Genomic DNA, 22,143 nt, shown 5'->3' with positions numbered 1-22,143 from the left:
ATACCTCTTTTCAAATTATATTGTTATTTTCTTGCAATACTCATCTTTATCCTTTAGTATGAAAAATGCATGGAGACTAGGATTTGTTATATAAACTTCATGTTTTCCCTAAGATTAATCCATATGCTGGTCCACTGTATTTATATTATCTATAAATCCAGTGATTTATAGATAATACATCATGAGAAGTAAGCAGTACAAACCTAACACGGATTCCAAAAGAACACTTCAACACTTTATCATGTAATTTTCTAGTAGCCCAGTGTTTATTTGACACTATCAAATATACATGGATTTTGCAACAGGACCTAAAACCACTCATCAAAAAGCTTTAAGTGTTAATTTACTTCATCTATAAATTGTGTTAATTTTTGTTATTACTTGAACCACAGATTTATCATAAAGATAGCGCCTAACTCTACCTACTACTTCTGTTTTCTGTGCTGCCTCCCCACCTCCTCATGCCTACACACACACACACACACACACGCGCACGCACACACACACACACACACACACACACACACACACACACAGGTTCTTGGCTATTCTAGATATCAGAGTATCTCCAGTTACTTCTCAAAACAGTATCATTAGTCAGTACATACCACTGGCCTTTCCCCTGAGTTTCAGCTCTCCAGGTGAAGGCAAGGCCTTTCCTTTTAGGCACCCACAAAGTCCTCAAACTAAAACTGAACCTGTTCTTGTGCTGTTTCGAAGGGGCACATGCCACCCCAATGTTTACAGCAGTGCTATCAACAATAGCCAAAGTATGGAAAGAGCCCAAAAGTTCATCAACAGATGAATAAAGAACATGTCGTATATGTATACAATGCAGAATTACTCGTCAATCAAAAAGAATGAAATCTTGCCATTTCCAACAAATGGATGGAACTAGAGTGTATTATGCTAAACAAAATTAGAGAAAGACAAATATCATATGACTTCACTCATTATGTGGATTTTAAGATACAAAACAGATGAACATAAGGGAATGGAAGCAAAACTAATATAAAAACAAGGAAGGAGACAAAACATAAGAGACTCTTAAATACAGAGAACTGAGGGTTGCTGGAGGGGTTGTGGATGGAGAGATGGGCTAAATGGGTAAGGCGCATTAAGGAAGACACTTGTTGGGATGAACACTGGGTGTTATACATATGGGATGAATCAATGGAACTTATTCCTAAAATCATTACTGCATTATATGCTAACTCGGATGTAAATTAAAAAAATAAGTAAAATTTCAAAAAAAAAATCTGTTCTTTATCATCCACTCTTCAACATAGCTTTCTATTTCTACATAGAATTCCCACTACCCTTGATCACGCTACACAGAGGGAGGAAGAGAGATGAGGAAAGGAGAGAAAGGACTAAATAAATCAATATGAATAGAGAGAATGATACCCAAACACCTCAGCTTAGTATTAAGGTCCTCCCAAATTTTGTACCAATCTATATTTTTAAGCTCTTGGATAATTCCATTATCTATACAAGTCAGTTTGTTTAGTGTTTACTGAACAGGTTACATTTTCCCAGTCATGCATTTTGCTTGTGTTTCTTTCTTCTGCCAGTGACATTTCTCTTACCTACCTTCACTGTCCTGATCAATCTTAAAATCTGAGATTACCTTACCAATCATTTAATAATAAAGCAGGTACTATCTCATGACATATCTTTCATAGCTTCCTATTATTGTTGAACTTCAGATATTTATGACCACTACCTCAGCCTGCAATGTATGCCTCTTGTCAGCCCAGCCTACCCAGAGGGGTAAAACAACTCCATCTCGAATAGGGGAATTCAAAGAACTAGTGTAAATTTTAATTCAAATATAAAGAATGTCCAAGACATTCCCTCCAAGCTGACCCATCTTCTGTGAATCAATCCCCCTGAAAAAACCAAAACCTCTTTCCTCCCTTTTTCTTGGTCACTGGGAATCAGCCAACAACATGGTAAACTCTCTTTGTAATGTCATACAACAAAAAGAATATAATCAGAAAATGAAGTTATTCCCATACTCTCAAAAGAGACACTTGCATATATGATGTTATGTATGATTCAGGTAACATCACATGTGCTAGAGGCAAAGCATTGAAAGAATTCCCTTGTATCTATCGTATAGATTATGTATAAAAAACCTGACTCAGAAATAGCAGTTCTGCCATGGGTCCTTGTAGAACAGTTCTAAGAGTCTTAAAAATGCATTTCCCAGAAGGAAGAAAGAACATACTTATTTCAACATAATAAGCCCATAGCTAACAACATACTCAATGGTGAAATATTAAAAGCTTTTCCTCTAAGATGAGGAGTAACACAGGGGCACCTACCCTCAGTACTACTATTGAAGATAATGCTAGAAGACCTAGCTAGAGCAACCTGGCAACAAAAAGGAAATAAAAGGTATCAGAACTGCAAAGAAGTAAAATGGTCTTTACTTGTAGAGAATAAGGTTTGATGTACAGAAAATCCTAAAGACTCAACCAAAAACCTATTAGATCTAATCAATGACTTTAGTAGTAATAGGATACAAAATTAACATAGAAAAACCAGTAGTGTTTCTATACAGTAACAATGAATTTTCTCAAAAAGAAATTTTAAAATGCCATTTACAATAGCATCAAAAACAAAATATTTAAGCATAAATTTTACTAAGGAGGTCAAAGATCTCTACTCTGAAAACTACAAGACATTGGTAAATAAAATTGAGGAAATCAAAGAAAACACATATAAATGGAAAGGTTTCCCATGTTCATAGCCTGGAAGACCCTATAAAGATTCCAATGGCATTTCTTTTTTATAGAAGTAGAAAAAATATGCCTAAAATTTACATGGAACCACAAAAAATCCTGAAAAGCCAAAGAAATCCTGAGAAAGAACAAAAGCAGGAGGCATCACACTTCCTAATTTCGACCTATACTATAAAGTTACAGTCGTCAAAAACAGTACGGCATGGACATGAAAACACACAAAGATGAATAGAACAGGTCCAGAGCCCAGAAATAAACCCAACAATGTATAATCAACTAATATTTGACAAAGGAGCCAAGAATGCTCAATGGAGAAAAGACAATCTCTTTAATAAATCATGCTGGGATAATTAGGTATTCATATGTAAGAGAATGAAACTGGACCCATATCTTCCACCCCTCACAATATTTAACTCAAATGGATTAAAGGCTTAAATATAAAACCTGAAACTGTGAAAATCCTAGAACAAAGGAATAAAGCTCCTTGACTGGGGTCTTGGTAATGATTTATTTGCTTTTATATACAATACTGAAAGCAAATGCAACAAAATCAAATATAAACAAGTATTAACTATAGGACGCTAAAAAGTTTCTGCTCAGCAAAAGAAACCAACAGTGAAAAGAAAACCCATGGAACGAAAAAATATTTTCAAACCATACATCTTAAAAGAAGTTAGTATCCAAAACACATAAAGAATTCATACAAATCAAAACAAAAACAAAACACCACAATTTAAAAAATGAGCAAAGGACCTGAATAGATATTTCTCCAAAGAAGATATATGAAAGACCAACAGGTACATGAAAATACACCTAACTTGATAAGTCACTAGGGAAATGCAAATGAAAACCACAAAAATGTCACCTTATGCCTGTTAGAATAGCCATCATCAAAATGACAAGAGATAACAAATGCTGGCGTGGATGTGGAGAAGAGGGAACCTGTGTGCACTGTTGGTGGGACTATAATTTGGTGCCGTCACTATGGAAAACAGTATGGAGGATTCTCACAAAATTAAAAATACAACAACCATATGGTCCAGCAATTCCACTTCTGGGAATATATCCAAAGGAAATGAAAACACAAGCTTGAAAAGATATCTGCACCATGTTCGGAGCAGCATTATTTACAATAGCCAAGACATGGAAACAACCTAAATGCCCATCGATGGATGAATGGATCAAGAAGTTGTAGTGTATATATACAATGGAATATTATTCACCCATAAAGGAGAAGAAATCCTACCATTTGCAATAACATGTATCGAACCTGAAGGCATTATGCTGAGTAAGTCATAGAAAAGTAAATACTGTAGGATTGCTTGTGTGCAATCTAAAAAAATTTTTTTTCTAATTGAAAAAACAAAACTCAGAGATCAGAATTGTGGTCACCAAAGGCAGAGGGGGTTGGGAGGGAAGGAAACTGGAGGAAGGTGGTCAAAAACCCAAACTTCCAGTTATAACATAAATAAGCACTAAGGATATACTGTACAGCATGAGTAATATAGCTAGGACTGCTGCAGGATATATAGGAAAAGCTAAGAGTTATCATCACAAGGGGAAAAAAAATTCTGTTTTCTTTTTATTGTATCTATAGGAGAAGACAGAACTTGGTTAAACCTGTGTGGTAATCATTTCACAATATACGTGAACCAAACAATCATGCTGTACATTTTAAACTTATACAAAGACATAGGTCAATTATTTTTCAATAAAACTAAGAAAGATCACTTCCCAAACCACACTTTCATTTGAATGCTAAAGAAGTAGGGGAAAGATGAATGAGTTAATTACATATAAGATTACCCTATGTGAACTGAACTGTATTAAATAATGGATCAAAGTGTTCAAAAGCAAGAACATAAGAATTTAACCTCAAATCTAAAAACCATGAGACTTCAATAGCCTGAAGACAATGCATGCATATTCTCTAAAATGGTAGGTGGCAAAATTTGAAATATCATAGAATCTTCAGTATTTCATTTATACTAACATTTTATCTTCCAGACAAAAGTAACATGCTAATACTTTCAAGCAACTACTAACTATATTCACTTCAATAGTTGAGTGTACATTCACATTAATAATTAAATAATGCTGAAATTGAGAGAGTTTAATATTAAGTAACAGACACTAATCAAGGATATTAGAAAACTTTGTCCCAGTACATTAGAACTCCAGCTTCATCAAGATTAATAAGAACTAAATTTATACAGCACTTATGACATATAAGAAACTCTTCTATGTTTTTATAAACATGATGGCATTTAAGCCTCAAAGCAACCCTATGGGATAGGTGATAACTTTATCCCATTTTAGTGATGAAAAATCTGAAGCACAGACTGCTTTAAGCAATTATCCAGGGTCAAGGTCACACAGTTAATAAGGGGCAGGGCAGTTTGAGTGCAGGGTTCAACTTAACTACCTCACACTCAATTTCCATTCTTTCTGTCATTCGCTCTATCCAGGAGTACCCACAATAGGAAGCACATTAAATATTGTCAAATTAATGATACAAAGATTCAATATCCCATGTTCAATGAAGTAGAAGAGGCATATATAAATATAATGCAAAGTAGAATATGGTAGGCTTTTGGGTAATGATAAGGAATTGTAAATTTCTCTTTTTTTTTGGGTCCTCTCCCAGTATTTAAGAAAAATGGGGACAGGAGCAGGGAAATCTTCATGCAAGTGGACCTTCTCTTGCGTCTTGAAGAATTAATATGGAATTTGAAGTGAAGAGAATAATAAGAGACAAAATTAAAATATAAGAAAATACAGGGAGCGATTCAATTTACATGGAACACAGGGTATGTAAAGATTTGTTACATGGGAAATAACATAAGCAAGGCACGTGGAGCCAGACTGAACACTGAGGTGGTGTTAGCTTCATTCTGTTGACAGAGAGGAGCCATTTTCTTTTTCTTTCCTATTCATAGTTGGGTTATGATGAGAAGGGGATGGTGCTCCAATAATACTAATCTGGCAACAAAAATACATTAAGGTTGGGAAGGGGAAGCAGTTAAATTACTGCCATGCTCCATATGCTGTGCTCATAAGTGAAGTCTGGAGCGAGGGCAATGACCATGGAAATAAGAGAGAGGACTCTTTAACAAATGGTGCTGGGAGAACTGGACAGCAACATGCAGAAGGATGAAACTAGACCACTTTCTTACACCATTCACAAAAACAAACTCAAAATGGATAAAGGACCTGAATGTGAGACAGGAAACCATCAAAACCCTAGAGGAGAAAGCAGGGAAAAACCTCTCTGACCTCAGCCACAGCAATTTCTTACTTGACACATCCCCAAAGCCAAGGGAATTAAAAGCAAAAATGAACTATTGGGACCTCATGAAGATAAAAAGCTTCTGCACTGCAAAGGAAACAATCAATAAAACTAAAAGGCAACCAACGGAATGGGAAAAGATATTTGCAAATGACATATCAAAGGGCTAGTATCCAAAATCTATAAAGAGCTCACCAAACTCCACACCCGAAAAATAATCCAGTAAAGAAATGGGCGGCAAACATGAATAGACACTTCTCTAAAGAAGGCATCCAGATGGCCAACAGGCACATGAAAAGATGCTCAACATCACTCCTCAACAGGGAAATACAAATCAAAACCACACTCAGATATCACCTCACGCCAGTCAGAGTGGCCAAAATGAACAAATCAGGAGACTCTAGATGCTGGCGAGGATGTGGAGAAACGGGAACCCTCTTGCACTGTTGGTGGGAATGCAAATTGGTGCAGCTCCTTTGGAAAAGTGTGGAGGTTCCTCAGAAAATTAAAAATAGACCTACCCTATGACCCAGCAGTAGCACTGCTAGGAATTTACCCAAGGGATACAGGAGTACTGATGCATAGGGGCACTTGTACCCCAATGTTTATGGCAGCACTCTCTACAATAGCTAAATTATGGAAAGAGCCTAAATAAATGTCCATCCACTGACGAATGGGTAAAGAAATTGTGCTTTATATACACAATGGAATACTACTTGGCAATGAGAAAGAATAAAATATGGCCTTTTGTAGCAACGTGGATGGAATTGGAGAGTGTTATGCTAAGTGAAATAAGTCCTATAGAGAAGGACAGATTCTATGTGTTCACTTTTATGTGGATCCTGAGAAACTTAACAGAAGACCATGGGGGAGGGGAAGGGAAAAAAATATGGTTAGAGAGGGAGGGAGCCAAAACATAAGAGACTCCTAAAAACTGAGAACTGAGGGTTTATGGGGGGTGGGAGGGTGGGGTGTGTGGGTGATGGGTATTGAGGAGGGCACCTGTTGGGATGAGCACTGGGTGTTGTATGGAAACCAATTTGATAATAAATTTCATAATAAAAAACAAATAAGAGAGATGATACAGCATTATGGAGAAAGCAGCAGTGCAGGTAATTGGGCTGGGAAGACATAGAAGGACCGATGGTTATGAGTCAGAAGGCTGACACAAATAAAAGAATCGTGTTTGGGATGCGAACAAATGGCATTTTGAACCTGTTGTGTCTCAGGAGTCTCAGATTCATCAGTTTGCCCTGGGCTATAGTGAGACAGAATGGAGAGGGAGGAGCTGACCTACGTAAAAAGGGTAAAAAGGCGCTAATACTCAAAATAAGCAAAACACAGTGAGTGGTGGTGGTGTTTTTATCACTGCAGTATTTTTCAGTGGATCTAACTCAATGCAACAAAAACAGTAGCATCTCATTTCTCAAAAATAGGGTAGTGAGCCTGTTTCTAATTTTCAAACACTATTGCTCTTAGTATCATACCATGTACAAAATGAGTTCACAAACCTCTGATGAGGATTCACAGACTGAGATGTAAGCCTTGTTAATCTGGAGACCTTCGCATCAGAATCAAGAAAACACTCATAAACAGAAAAGAACATCATTTTCAACATTTAACAATAACAGAGGCCTTTCTAGAAGTTTGTAATAAATAGCCAGAATCAATCACTGCCACCCATTACACAAGCAAAATCTTACTAAGATAATGATCAGTTGGCCCTGCTCTAATGTGATTAGGGTAAATGGAAATTTTTTATAGTCTAAAGCAAAGAGGATTTAGGATATTATGACCTTGATAATCAGCTAAAAAGCATTGAATATCAGCAGGTACTCTTTTGTGAGTATGTATCAATCCCTTTCCCTCAGCCTTTCAAATTTTTTTTAAGTGCATTATAAAAACCAAAAAGTTGCTCTAACCATCTACCAAAAGGAACAGGTGTTAAATTCTCTGGGCCACACATTTCTATAAATCCAAAAATAATAAACAAGAAGAAAGTCTGGTGCTATAAGCTTGGCACACAGTAAATTGCCAACAAATTTAATAAAACGATTCAATGCACTATATACAAGGGATTTCTTGAATATGTAAATGTTTTATGTTACTGCCTAATCCCCTAAAGAATTTACCGTTAATTCCATTTTCTTGCCTTCTTGGTTCCTCTCTTAATCCACTCCAAGACAGTCAAGAGTGCCTTCTACCACGACAAATACAAGGGTCACTTCATTTTCCTCTTACCTGACCTCTGAGAAGCTTGTGGCATAAACATTCTCCTCCTCTGACGGGTATACTCTTGGCTTCCCTGATACCACATGCTATGGTTTCCCTCCTACTTCCCTGGCTATTCGCCTTTTGTGCAGCCTCTGAATCCTGGTGTCCACAGGATTCTTTTCTGGGCCCTTTTACTTCTTGAGCTCCAGACTGTCCTAAAATGATCTCATAGTGGCCTCTGGCTTCAAATACTAACTTTATCTAAATGATTCCCAAATCTGTATCTCCAACCAGACCACTCACTGGCATTTCAGATTTGCACATCCATCTACCACCTGCCTTTTCCATGTGGACATTTAGTATTTTGTTTTCAGCATGTATAAAACAGAACTCCTCTGATTTCTCCCCCACACTTTTCCCTCCCCAAGATGTTGCTCCTTGAGAAGAGGGAACAGCATATATTGAAAGCCTAGAACAGTGCTGGACTAGAGTAGGTACTATGATGAAAGAAAACCCTAATCAAAGATGCCTCATCAGAGCATGGTTAACATAAACATTGAATCAGGTAAACATTAACAAATGGGAAGATAGCCATTAAAGCATAGGATCTTTCCTACAAAAAGAAAGGGAGAGGAATAGGCAGTCTTAATCAAAGTTCTAGAAAATGGTATGTCTTAAGTTATAGACCCAAGTTGACTCCTAGCTTCTGCCTGCATTCCCAGACTTCTTTGTCCCTTTCCTTGCAAACAGGTGTTCCAGTGTTCTGATTCAAGGCCAAATTCCCAAGTATGTGAGGAACCCAGCAGGACTGTGAAGCACAATACAGGGAATGGATCTAAGAGGACGCGACAACAGACTCCTAGGTCAAAGCCAGTAGTCTAGGAACTTCACAAGCAACAGAGAGATAAAACAGGACCACAGCAGGGCAAGGAGCAGAGCATGGAGATTACTTGAAGGATTAACACGTAGGTCCCTGACCCACTTCTGTTTTTTTGTTTTTTGAAAAATTTTTTAATCTTTATTTATTTTTGAGAGAGAGACAGCATGTGAGCAGGGGAGGAGCAGACAGAGAGACAGAGAGAGAGAGTGAGTCCGAAGCAGGCTCCAGGCTGTCAGCACAGAGCCTGACACGGGGCTCGAACTCACCAACTGTGAGATCATGACCAGAGCCGAAGTTGGACACTCAACAGACTGAGCCACCCAGGAGCCCCTACCCACTTCTGTTTTAATAATGCTGCAATATGCCCACAGGTTGGGTGAGGCACGGTACTGACCACTGGCAATCTATTTTTTAGGCCACGGAGAAAAAGCTTTGCAGAATCCCACCTTGCTCCTGTCATTTCTTTTCTTCCAGCCTAGCTCTGGAAGAGCTAATAAATTCTAAGGTCTTCCAGCTAGCAGTTAAAGACCCTTAATATCCAAGTCCTTTTTAGCCTCATGTCCTCTACTCCAGCAATACACACAACCTACCTTCCTAACAAATTCCAAACCTTTTCACTCTCCTTGTGCCTTTGTAAATGTTATTTTCTACCTACCTGTCGGTCAAATTTCTACCCATCTTCTAAAATTCAGGAATTTGTGCCTTCTTAGAACCTTCATTAAAGCTACAAAGGAAAATAGGTTTTCCACACTGCCCAAACACTCCTCTTCCTGAGCACAATGGTAGACTGTTCTCAGACAGTTCTCAAGCTGTTTCTATGGTTTGAGCTCACCATGGCATTAAGTCCTCGATGGGCAGTCAGGCCAGGGGTCCCCAACCGTACTGCGCATCTTCATCAGCGTAATGTAGAAGGCTTTTAAAAACCAGACAGCGGGCCCCATTTCTGTGGTTTGTTTCACTTAGTATGAGGTGGGGCCGAGGCATTGAGTGGTTTTTAAAGCTCCTTAGATCATTCTAATGCGCAGCCAGGATGGAGAACTAGAGAAAGCTGTGCCAATTAACCCATGCCAAATTAAAATACAGTCACACACATGCCCACGTTGTACAGTATACATAGCCTCAGGATCACACTTTTTAACTATACCATTACGTTTTCTTTATAGATCTGTCCCCTGACCATATGCAGATACCTTGAAAAAAATCAAATTCTGTCATTTTTGTATTCTCCCTGACATTTGTAGATACCTCATTTTAATTTCCATAGAATATTTTCATGAACAATCATGAAAAAGATACAATTGCTTATTATACTTGAAACAACATATGCATATGATCCTTTTTTATGAAGAGTTAAGAACAGGTCTTGAAATATATTAGCAAAAATACACCTCCACCCTGGCTCAGCTATTACTACTACAAAGATGCCTGATCTCTGAAGATTTGTACTCTCTTATTTAAAAAATGGAAAAGTTAGTATCTTAATTTGTAAAGGCTAGATCTGGGTAAAGAAAACCCTAAAATAAATGCAAGGAATATCTGAAGGTAGCCTATATTTGTTATCTAGTGAGATTTGGGAAAAAGCAAAGTAAAACATTTTTGGGAGAAATCTTATTTAGGCATATTCTTATGTAGTTCTCTTACAGATGGGCCAAAGGTAAAAAAACAAAATAATGCACAGTTGAATGAAGCAAAACTTATTGATAAAACCTAAAATTTGGTTTAATATATTAGATATGTATTCACAATTAAAATTTTTAATTTTTAGAGAGAAAACTGATTTAATGTTAATCAGATATTCAAATTTATTGAAATGAAATCAGAGTCCTCTAATTTATATCATGACACCTTCATTTTATTTTTTTTTTATTTTTTTTTCAACGTTTATTTATTTTTGGGACAGAGAGAGACAGAGCATGAACAGGGGAGGGGCAGAGAGAGAGGGAGACACAGAATCTGAAGCAGGCTCCAGGCTCTGAGCCATCAGCCCAGAGCCTGACGCGGGGCTCGAACTCACGGACCGCGAGATCGTGACCTGGCTGAAGTCGGACGCTTAACCGACTGCGCCACCCAGGCGCCCCATACACCTTCATTTTAAAAAGTGAACATGTACATAAATATTATGGCCATTCCAATTATAATTACAGAATTTGAAAAATCAGAGACTATAAAATCAACTCATTTTTAAAGTCTTAAGCTTCTTGAGGCATCCTAGAACATAACTGCCATTTAATGACATTTATTTCAACATTTTCCTCAAGCATTTTGAGGATTTGAAAGATACACCCTACAAATGGTCATTTCTACAGCTTTATTTTCTAATTTTGAAAATGATTTTTGTTATCAAATGTAACTGCGTCTGTAGGGTGTGCTTTTATTTTTGCCAAAGCAGACAAATTATATTAAACAAGAAGTATTATCAAATCACACAACACTAGTGGAGAAGAAAAGAGGGTAGTGGTGCAAGGCAGATACCAATTTCCTCGGAGTATTCACACTCCTCGCTCTTCCATTTGCCGTTGACATTCTGAATGCAGGTCTTCCAAGGCAAGACTCTCACAATGAGAGGAGCAAAGAACCTCGCAACTGCCTAGATTTGCCCATTTCCTTAAAACTCTTAAACCCAAGTGCTTCAACTCCAAAGCTAAAATCCCAGAGAAAAGGTATCATAGACCTGAATGCTACTTTCTAACCATTTGTGAATCATTCCCACTTATCCCTTAAAATTTACAACAGTTCTGTAGTATCACTTAGAGTTCTTGCAGTCTTCAGAATATAAGAGATCTGGGGCAGAGGAATATTTAGAGAGGAAGATTTCACTCAACTTTGCTTTGACCCTTGGATAATATGGATGAATCACTTTCTTCAGTTAATGTAATGGGATTATGCAAGATAATGAAGGTTGCCTTAGGCAGAAAAGATAGGATTTGGATAGCTGTAAAACTCCCTTACTAATTCTCTTAAAATACAAATAAAGAAGTAAAAGAACTAGTGTTGATTTAGTACTATGACCCCACCACACCGACTCTGGTCATCTAGGGTTGGATTGTTCTCCACAGTGTGCAACACCCCTACCTACATCGGCTAATGTCCTCTCAAACCACAGCCCCTCTCTTCCTTATACTCCAGCAGCAACAAAGACTTGCAGTTCCCCTTAATGCCATGCCTTTTTGGATACTCTACACTTACTCATCCTTCCTTGCATAATTCTTTTTTAGCAATTTATTCTGGTATCTTCATGACACTCCTCCAATACTGTATTTTTTTCAATCTCAAGAACACAGAGCCAGGAACTCACCACATCACTGTGGCATTTACAACAGGGCTTTGTCTTTTTTTTTTTTTTTTTTATCTAGCTATAACTAGGTCTGGTCTCTGTGTTCCTATCATTCAATACAGTGCTTGACACATACTTTTTCACTACATATATTTCTAACATTGAATAGGGAAAGGGCTAACATTAGGCAGGGAAAGATCAGGGAACTTCAGGGAGGCAGAATGCGGCTGCAAGTGGGAGGCTGAAGCAGCAGTAGTGGCAGCAGAGTTTGGGGAAGAAGAGGAGAAGATAAACGTGTTCTGGACCCGCCTGGGCTAGTGCCACACATCAAGTCCCACGAACTTTCTGTAAAGGTCCCAATAAAAAGGGACAAAAATCCTTGGTGGCTATGCGGTCAGAACCCCTCTCACTCTTGAGAGCTTTATACTTGCCCTCGCTAAACTCTATCACTTTGCTCACTCTCTAGTGTCCGTGAGATTCATTCTTCGACTCCGCGAGACAAGAGCCAGCACCTCTCCTCCCCCGCATCACCCCCTAAACATGATAATGCAGACTATCGATTTGAACGTAATATATTATCCTGTCATATTTTAAAATAAACTTTAATAAGCCTACTTCTGTTCAAAGGAAGCTGATTACTAGTACCATTTCAATAACCACATTTTCGTTAAAAATACATGAAATGGGGTGTGTGGCTTCAGCTCAGGTCACACGATCTCACAGCGACTGGGGAGTTCGAGCCTCACGTTGGGCTCTGTGCTGACAGATCACAGCCTGGATGGAGCTTGCTTCAGATTCTGTGTCTCCCTCCTCTGCCCCTTCCCTGCTCATACTGTCTCTCAAAAATAAACATTAAAAGATTTTTTAATAAAATAGGTGACAAAATTCTTACTTGAGATTATAAAATATATACTTGTAATAACTGTTTTCTCCAAAAGTATAACTATATTTACCTGAAATTCACTATATTTCCTTAAAACTATTCTGAAATTAAACTTTCCACCAGCAGATGGTCTTTCAGACCTGTTACTTTACTGCACCTCTAATACTCTGATTCAAATAAATCATGGCTAACAAATTCAGATTCTCATACTGTTATGTTGCTCATTTTAGAATGAGCTCTTTTTAATATTTGGTTCTGTAAATGTGCAATACACATGACTCTCAAGCCAAAGAATCCAAAGTGTGACATTTTTTAACATTTATTCATTTTTGAGGGAGAGCAAGTGGGGGAGGGGCAGAGAGAGAGGGTGACACAGAATCCGAAGCAGGCTCCAGGCTCTGAGCCGTCAGCACAGAGCCCGACGCGGGGCTCGAACTCACGAACCGCGAGATCGTGACCTGAGCTGAAGTTGGATGTTTAACTGAACCATCCAGGAGCCCCTGACAGATAGCTTTAATAGCACAATAGCTAATCTATGAAATACATGGATTGTTCTTCTTCTTTTCTATTTTTTGTTAACATGTAATAATTTTTCGTTCAATTATCCTTAGCTTTATCACTTAAATGCAGTGTCTTTCAGGTAGGCTCCCGTTGGCACCAGGCTGCAGTTCTGGCACCGTTCCCTTCACATTCCTGTTCTTTCTCAAGTCCCAGGGACAGACTGGCTGTCACCATCATGCGCATCTTAACAGAACAGATCTCTATCCTGAGCTTCTGACCCTGAAGCAAGCACACATCTTTGAGATTTCCTAGGGAACCACTACCAGCAAAAACAAGGGACCAGCTAAGGGTAAACAAATACAGAAGAGTTACAGTTAGTAAGTTTTAAAGCCTTTTCTGAGATGCCAGAAAAAGTGGAATACATTTCCCTGACCTATACCTGGAGCCAGGTTCCCAGAGCTCAGCTGGCTTCAGGTCCTCTCTCAGCTCCCCCGAGCCCTGCTCCACTATTCCTCTTCTCAGACTACTCCTTTCCTTAGTAAAGGATGGACTATCATCTGTGTTTTCTATCACCTTTTCTTTTTAAACTTCTGTTGAAAGACAATGGAAGAACACAGAAGATCCATATGCCCTAGAGAAAGAAAAAAAAAAAAAAATCTCACCTGTTTTCTTAACCCTCTATTTTCATAACTGTGTTGATTTCATAAAATGATTGTTACTCCAAAGTAAAGCTCTTCCTTTATGTAGGAGTATTAATTTGTTTTCAAGTCAATCAAAAAATAATCCAAAAGTATTTCAAACCCCAGAGCCAAAAAAAGGAATTGTAGTTTCACCTCGGATATGTGTAGAGAATGGAAGTCATCACTCCCATTCTTAAAATTACGAGCTGGATAAACTGAAAATCAAGGACTTTTTTTGGACTTCTCAGAGAACTATGGTTGCAGGGCAAACCACTATCCCAAAACCTAGAGACACAATCAAAACCAGAGAGGCACAACACAGAAAGCAGAAGTCTATGGAGGCCATAAAGTGTATGACTACTTACTTGGCTAGTAATCTGGACAAATCACTAAAAGCTGAGTGAAGAGAGTGAGAAAATCCCGGGGCTGCAGTCAGAGGGGACTGCCACAATCTACTGGCCTTTACTTCCAGTAACCCCACCAAGTTTTCATGGTAGGGATCTAAGAAAGATCCCCATGTGGACCTGGCAGGAAGAGGGGAAGAAAAGCCACTGTTAAACCTCCCAGATTCTTCTACCTAACAAAGAGGGATGGACTGTGCCAAAAGGAAACAGGAAAAAATTATCACAACTGGAGACAAAGGATACCCTCTGCAGCCTTCTGATGTCTTCTACAGGGTGGGGGCGGGGGGGGGGGAACACCTGAGGGAACAGGAGACACGGCTTCAAGGAAACAGACTGGGGATGCTTTAGGCAAGAAAAGGAATAGGCACATGTTGGGGAGGGAAGTGATACTCTTAGACAAGGGACAGAAGCATTTGTGAAGGCTACAGCCCTGAGACCTAGGCCCACCAAAAATCCAAGATTCAGTCAGACTGTAGAACAGTCCCTACTCCCCAACATCACTCCAGTGTCACAGCAGAGTACCACAGCTAACAGAGATGCAAGACAGACTGTTTCTGAACAGAAATACTTAGGGAAGTCTAAAGTCAAATCTTGTACCTATGGTTACAATGAACATTAAACACAGCCTAACTTCCAGTCAGATTACTGTAAACCCCCACACTAAAGGAAAATATATCTCAGTTCTTATTATCTGATACAACAGGTCTGGCTTTCAACAAAAAAATACAAAACATGCCAAAAAAGAAAAAGAAACACAGTCTGGAAAGACAAAGGAAGCATTCCAACTGGATTTAGGGGTGACAGAGATGTTACACTTTAAGAAAGTTTAATTATTGTTAATATGTTAAAGGCTCTAATGGAAAAAGTTAGAAACATTCAGGAATAGATGGGTAATGTAAACAAGGAGATGAGAACCCTCAAGAAAGACTCGAAAGGAAATGCTAGCAATCAAGAACATTAGCAGAAATGAACAGTGCCTTTGATGGGCTCATCAGTAGACCTGATGATTTTGAGAGAATCCCTGAACTTGAAGAAAAGTCAACATAAATTTCCAAATCTCAAATGCAAAGAGAAAAAAAACTCAAAAATTTTAAACACCCAACCAAACAAAATGAGTATCCAAAAACTGTGGAGAACAATATCAAAGAGGAGTGACAAACAGAACTAGAGTTCCAGAAGAAGGGGAGAATGGGACAGAGGAAAATCTGAAGTAATCATGGCCGAGAATTTTCCAAATTTAATGACAAACACCAACCCACAGATCCAGAAAGCTCAGAGAATGCCAAGCAAGAGAAATATCATAAAGCCTATACTTAGGCATATCATATTCAAACTGTAGGAAACTAAGAAAAAAACACTCAAGTCAGGAGAGCTTCAGACTTCTCATCTGAAAGCATGCAAGCAAGAAACTTGTGAAGTGAAACCTTTAGAATGTTGAAATAGAAAAAAGAACTAGCTGATAATCCTATATCCAACGAAATTATCCTTTAAACATGAAGGGAAAAAAAGACGTTCTCACACACAAAAACTGAAGGAACTCATCACCAATAGTCCTCCCTTACAAGAAATGTGAGAAGAAAGATAAGGAAAAAGACACCAGTCAGAAACTTGCGTCTGCATGAAGAAAGAGGGTCAGGAGAAGGAATGAATGAAGGTAAAAACGGGTAATATTTTTTAACTTTTTCTTATTTTCTTATTCTCAATACCTAAACGTTAGCTATTTAAAGCAATAATAGTAACAATGTGCTGGGTGATAATAACATCAAGGAAATGAAGGACAGAAAGGTCAGCGAAATAAATGACAGACATCCTAAGGGATAGTAAGCAGGAATTGGGAATTCTTTATCATGGGACAACTGTACTACACTTGAGGCCCTTATAATGTTATTTGAATGTAGACCTCCGAGTGTTTTGAAATGTAGGTTGTAAACTCTAGAGCAACCACTAACCAAGCCCTAAGCAAGTTTTAAAAAAATAGTACATCAAAAGAAAATCCCATAAAACGGAATCCCATGAAGCATTCAATTCAAATGAGAGAAGGCAAAATGGGTGGGGAAGGGGACAAAGGACAAATTCAAGGAAGTGACACTTACAAATTGAGACTGTAGAATTTCAACAAACCAGATCATATTTTTTGCATCTATAATAGTTCCTTATTTTTTTTTTTTTAACGTTTATTCATTTTTGAGACAGAGAGAGACAGAGCATAAATGGGGGAAGGTCAGAGAGAGACGGAGACACAGAATCTGAAACAGGCTCCAGGCTCTGAGCTGTCAGCACAGAGCCCGACGCAGGGCTCAAACTCATGGATCGCCAGATCATGACCTGAGCCGAAGTCGGACGCCCAACCGACTGAGCCACCCAGGCGCCCCTATAATAGCTCCTTATTATTGAAATTTTAGTTAGCTAACATACAGTTCAATATTGATTTCAGGAGTAGAATCCAGTGATTCTTCACTTACATGTAACACCCAGTGCTCATCACAAGTGCCCTACTTAGTATCCATCACCCATCTAGCCCATCCCCCACCCACCTCCCTCCATCAACCCTCAGTTTGTTCTCTAGCCTTAAAGAGTCTCTTGTGGTTTCCCTCTCTTCTCTTTCCCCCTCCGATACATTCATCTGTTTCAAGTTCAACCTAAGTGAAATCATATGGTATTTGTCTTTCTCTGACCTATTTCGCTTAGCATAATACATTCTAGCTCCATCCACGTCACTGAAAATTGGCAAGATTTTGTTAATTTTTGAGAGGGAGGCATGTAAGGAGAGGGAGGGAGAGGGGAAGAGAGAAAGAGCACATAAGTGAATGCACACAAGCTGGGGAGGGGCAGAGAGAGGGAGACACAGAATCTGAAGCAGGCTCCAGGCTCTGAGCTGTCAGTGCAGAGCCAAAGGCAGGGCTAGAACTCACGAACTGAGTTCATGACCTAAGCTGAAGTTGGACACTCAAATAACTGAGCCAGCCAGGTGCCCCAAGATTTCATTCTTTTTGATGGCTGAATAATATTTCATTGCATGTGTTCATGCGTGCGTATGTCTACATCTTCTTTATCCATTCATCAGTCAATGGACATTTGGGCTCTCTCCATAGTTTAGCTCAGCTATTGCGGATAATGCTACTATAAACATTGGGGTGCATGTACCCCTTCGAATCTGTATTTTTGTGTCCTTTGGGTAAATACCTATCAGTGCTGGATCGTAGGGTAGATCTGTTTTTAACTTTTTAAGAAACCTCATATTGTTCTCCAGAGTGGCTGTACCACTTTGCATTCCCACAAACAATGCAAAATGGTCCCCCCCCCCCCTTCTCCACATTCTTGCCAACACCTGATGTTTCCTGTGCTGTTAATTTTAGCCATTCTGACAGGGGTGAGGTGGTACTCCATCATGGGTTTGATTTCTATTTCCCTGATGAGTGATGATGAGCATCTTTTCATCTGTCTTTAGGCAATCTGGATGTCTTCTTTGTAAAAGTGTCTGTTCATGTCTTCTGTCCATTTCTTAACTGGGTTGTTTTTTGGGTCCTCAGTTTAATAAGTTCTTTATAGATTTTGGACACTAACCCTCTATCAGATGTGTCATTTGCAAGTATCTTCACCCATTCTGCAGACTGCCTTTTAGTGGTGTATTGTTTCCTTCGCTGTACAGAAGCTTTTTATCTTGATGACGTCCCAATAATTCATGTTTGCCTTTGTTTCCCTCGCCTTCGGTGACAGGTCTAGTAAGAAGTTGCTGCAGCTGAGATCAAAGAGGATGCTGCCTATGTTCTCCTTTAGGATTTTATGGTTTCCTGTCTCATATTTAGGTCTTTCATCCATTTTGAATTTATTTTTGTGCATAATGTAAGAAAGTGGTCCAGTTTCACTCTTCTGAATGTCGTTGTCCCCTTGCAATTGTACTACCAACAGGATACCTAGGAATAAACTAACCAAAGAGGTCAAAGACCTGTACCCTGAAAACTAAAACACCTATGAAAGAAACTGAAGAGGATACAAAGAAATGGAAGGGCATTCCATGCTCATGAACTATCTATACTACCCAAAGCAACCTACACATTTAATGCAATTCCTATCAAAATACCAACAGCATTTTTCACAGAGCTAGAACAAGCCTAAAATTTGTACGAGACCACAGAAGACCTCGAATGACCAAAGCAATCCTGAAAAAGAAAAAAAGTGGATTTCATGCTATATTACAAAATTGTAGTCATCAAGACAGTATGGTACTGGCACAAAAATAGACCTATAGATCAAAGGAACAGAATGGAAAACAAACTATATCACTTGAAACATGAACAGTCTAAACACATCCATTGAAAGACAATGTCTGACTGGATTAAAAGAGAAAAAGCCAAGAGGCAATTTTATGCTGTCTACAAAAAAACCCCACTTTAAGCATAAGGAATCAGATTGGCTAGCAGTAAACAGAGAAAGACACCAGGCTAACTCTAATCAAAAGAAAGCTGGAGTAGTCATATTAGTTTAAGACAAAGCAGACTTCAAAATAAGAAAATTATCAGAAATAGAGGGATTTTTATATAATTATAAAGGAATTACTTACATAAAAAGATACAACACTGTTATCATTTAAAAAAATAAACTGATAGGTTCACAGAAATTTTATGACCCTCTAACACCAGTATAAATTCCAATGCATTTGTAATAATTCATTTTAGAGGTCTATCTGCTCTATTAGACTTCAACATATGGAGATACGGAGAATACTTTCTTTTGCTCAGCTTGGTTTCTCCCACACCTAACTCAATAAATATCTACCAAATATGTGATTATGGATTTCATTAAGTCACGCTCATCAATTTAACTGTACAAGTGGGCTACTGTTTCATTAAAAATACAAAGATCTTTTAAAACAGATTTTGGTTTTACGGTCATCCTCCACTATTATCAAATAACCATCCAGTTTGATAACAGTGAAAAACAATTATGAATGCATAAATTGTTCATAGTTAAGATGCTACATTGCTTTACTATTAACTGTCAATTTATTCATTTGAATTGATCCACAAGTTCGTAATGCAAATGATACACACAGAACACAGAAACTGAGATTTGTGAAAAGATGAAAAAATGTGAATGTATGATTATAGCAGTACAACTCTTCATGAATGCATGAATTATAAAATGCTGTATTTTGTCAATGTGAATTGTATTTTAAAGCATAGTTAAATAATTTATACCACTAAAACAAGCAAACAAAATGCACATATGAAATGACTACATTATTAGACAAATCACAGGGTCCAAAGATAAAAGGTGCGGTATATATTTTATTCCATTTTTCCTATGTATGGTTACAAATAACATCTGAAGAGAAAAAATACTTTTAATTTGGTCATCTCTTAATTACATAGTTCAGCAATATCTTCATTTCTACCTGGATGGGTTAAAGAAAAAAGTTTGAAATTTCAATTACTTCCATAAAACTCAAAAGACCAGCATATCTTTATGAAAAAATTATTTTGCACTCAGGAATACCTGTTTATTTTAAATCGCCCAACTTATTCAGATAACAGATTATTTTCACTTTTGTACTTGGGGCATGCCCTATATATACCCAATAGGTGAAAATCTGATGTCCTCAAATAGGATGCATGGGAACAACTACTCACGGGATAAAAGGTTCTCCATCAAATGCATCTTTCAAAGTTTCTTTCAAATACCAACTACTCAATTTACTAAAATTCATTTCCACTCAACTCTTCAGCCAACTGATTATAAAACATACATTTTCACAGGTTTTTAAACATTTGATGTGCCTTCTGAGACAGGGGCAATAGGAAATATGGACCACTTACCTGACATGCATTATAAAGGAGTTGGTGTTCTAGTTTTTTAATACCCAGAATCTGCTGGAACATCTCATAGAGTTGTTCCTTGCTCAGAATCAGTTCAGACACAGCACTTAGGGCCATTCTGTTGGACTGTTTGCACAAGTCCTCTTCACCTCTGTAAATGGCATCATATTTGGCTATCCATGAACTGAGCACTGTCTCTTTGCTCAAGCCATCAATTTCTGGCAGACTCCGCACACGTTTTTCTATGTTTTTCTTAAACACCTCTCTGAAGTCATTAGCAGAACATCCTCCACTCTGAACCATTCTTGCCACTCGGTCACTCTTCAGAAAAACCTAGAAGACACAAAAAAGCAAACCAAAAAACCATTTACAACTGGGCAAGAACACTTGCTTTTAGCCATCTATTCAGAATGAGGACAAATATTCTACAATGATTAAAAATGTTTTGTAGCACATGGTAACTAATAACATAATGGAGGACCCAAATCTTCTAAAATGACGAAACGTTTATAAGAGGCAGTAATGAATGGTGAGAAATCTATAACATGAGCCAACCCGAACTACATGCACCTCTACTGGAAGGTCCTAGGCATCTCTGCAACTGAATTTTTTCAGAGTTAAGTAGGTAACTGGAGACATCAACTCAGCGTTTTTATCTGTACTTAAGGGTTTAGGCTAGGTTTTTAGCGGGGAGAGGAGTTCCAATTATTTGAGTCAGGATCTTAAGTCCAATAGTGTGGTAAGTCTAGTATCCAAATCAATACTTAGCATGTATAACTGTTAAACAAAACTGCCCCACAGCTGGGGGTTAGGGTATAACCTTCCACAACCCTGACTTGACTAGTCCACCAACTTCTCCCACATGTCTCATAGCTGGTAAAAATGCATGACAGAAAAGCAAATTCTCTAAGAAGCATCTAGCAGTCTGCTAATACCAGGTTAAGAAATAAAATACAAAGACAATGAGGGGGAGGGGGAGAGTGGGAGAGAGAGAGAGAGGGAGAGAGAGAAAAGGAGAGGAATGTTCATGAAACAGGAAGAAATGGATAATAAGGTCTTACTGTGCAACAACTCACACTTGGCCTTAAGCATCTCCTTTCTTCTAAGTTACAGACCCCAAAATGAGCAAATATCAGTCAAGATTCAAATACCGATTTTCTCATCAATAGTCCTAAGAATCCACTATGAATCAGGTAAGACTGATTTTATTCCTTCTTTTCCTATAATGACAAATTCTTCCCAAAGAGCATGTAGGATTATTCAGTGCAGTCCCAGGAGTTTCATCTGTGAAGCTTATGAAACAAAAATCCGTTCACTTTTACCCAAAGAACTGGCACCCCAAGTTATGAGCCCACTACTTAGACTAGGTAGGCTCTTGTCTGTCTGCATGTCAGTAAGCAGGACACACATTCCATATAAACTGACCTCACTAGTTCCATTGACTGTCACCTA

The 22,143-nt window shown here is 38.3% G+C and overlaps 1 protein-coding gene across 17 annotated transcripts in view; it reads right to left on the bottom strand.

Moving 5' to 3' along the window:
- CADPS2 (calcium dependent secretion activator 2) overlaps window positions 1-22,143 on the bottom strand; it is a 555,001-nt gene that overhangs the window by 337,413 nt on the left and 195,445 nt on the right. For all 17 annotated transcript variants that reach the window (XM_040472104.1, XM_040472105.1, XM_040472110.1 and 14 more), the window contains one exon: window positions 20,692-21,024. In XM_040472104.1, the coding sequence (XP_040328038.1) occupies window positions 20,692-21,024 (333 nt within the window). The remainder of the gene's footprint in view (window positions 1-20,691; window positions 21,025-22,143) is intronic.

The sequence above is a fragment of the Herpailurus yagouaroundi genome, unplaced genomic scaffold, assembly GCF_014898765.1.
Source record: "Herpailurus yagouaroundi ecotype Mexico unplaced genomic scaffold, PumYag 100, whole genome shotgun sequence".
In the NCBI taxonomy this organism is placed as follows: Eukaryota; Metazoa; Chordata; class Mammalia; order Carnivora; family Felidae; genus Herpailurus; species Herpailurus yagouaroundi.
This window is presented reverse-complemented; position numbering and strand designations above follow the sequence as displayed.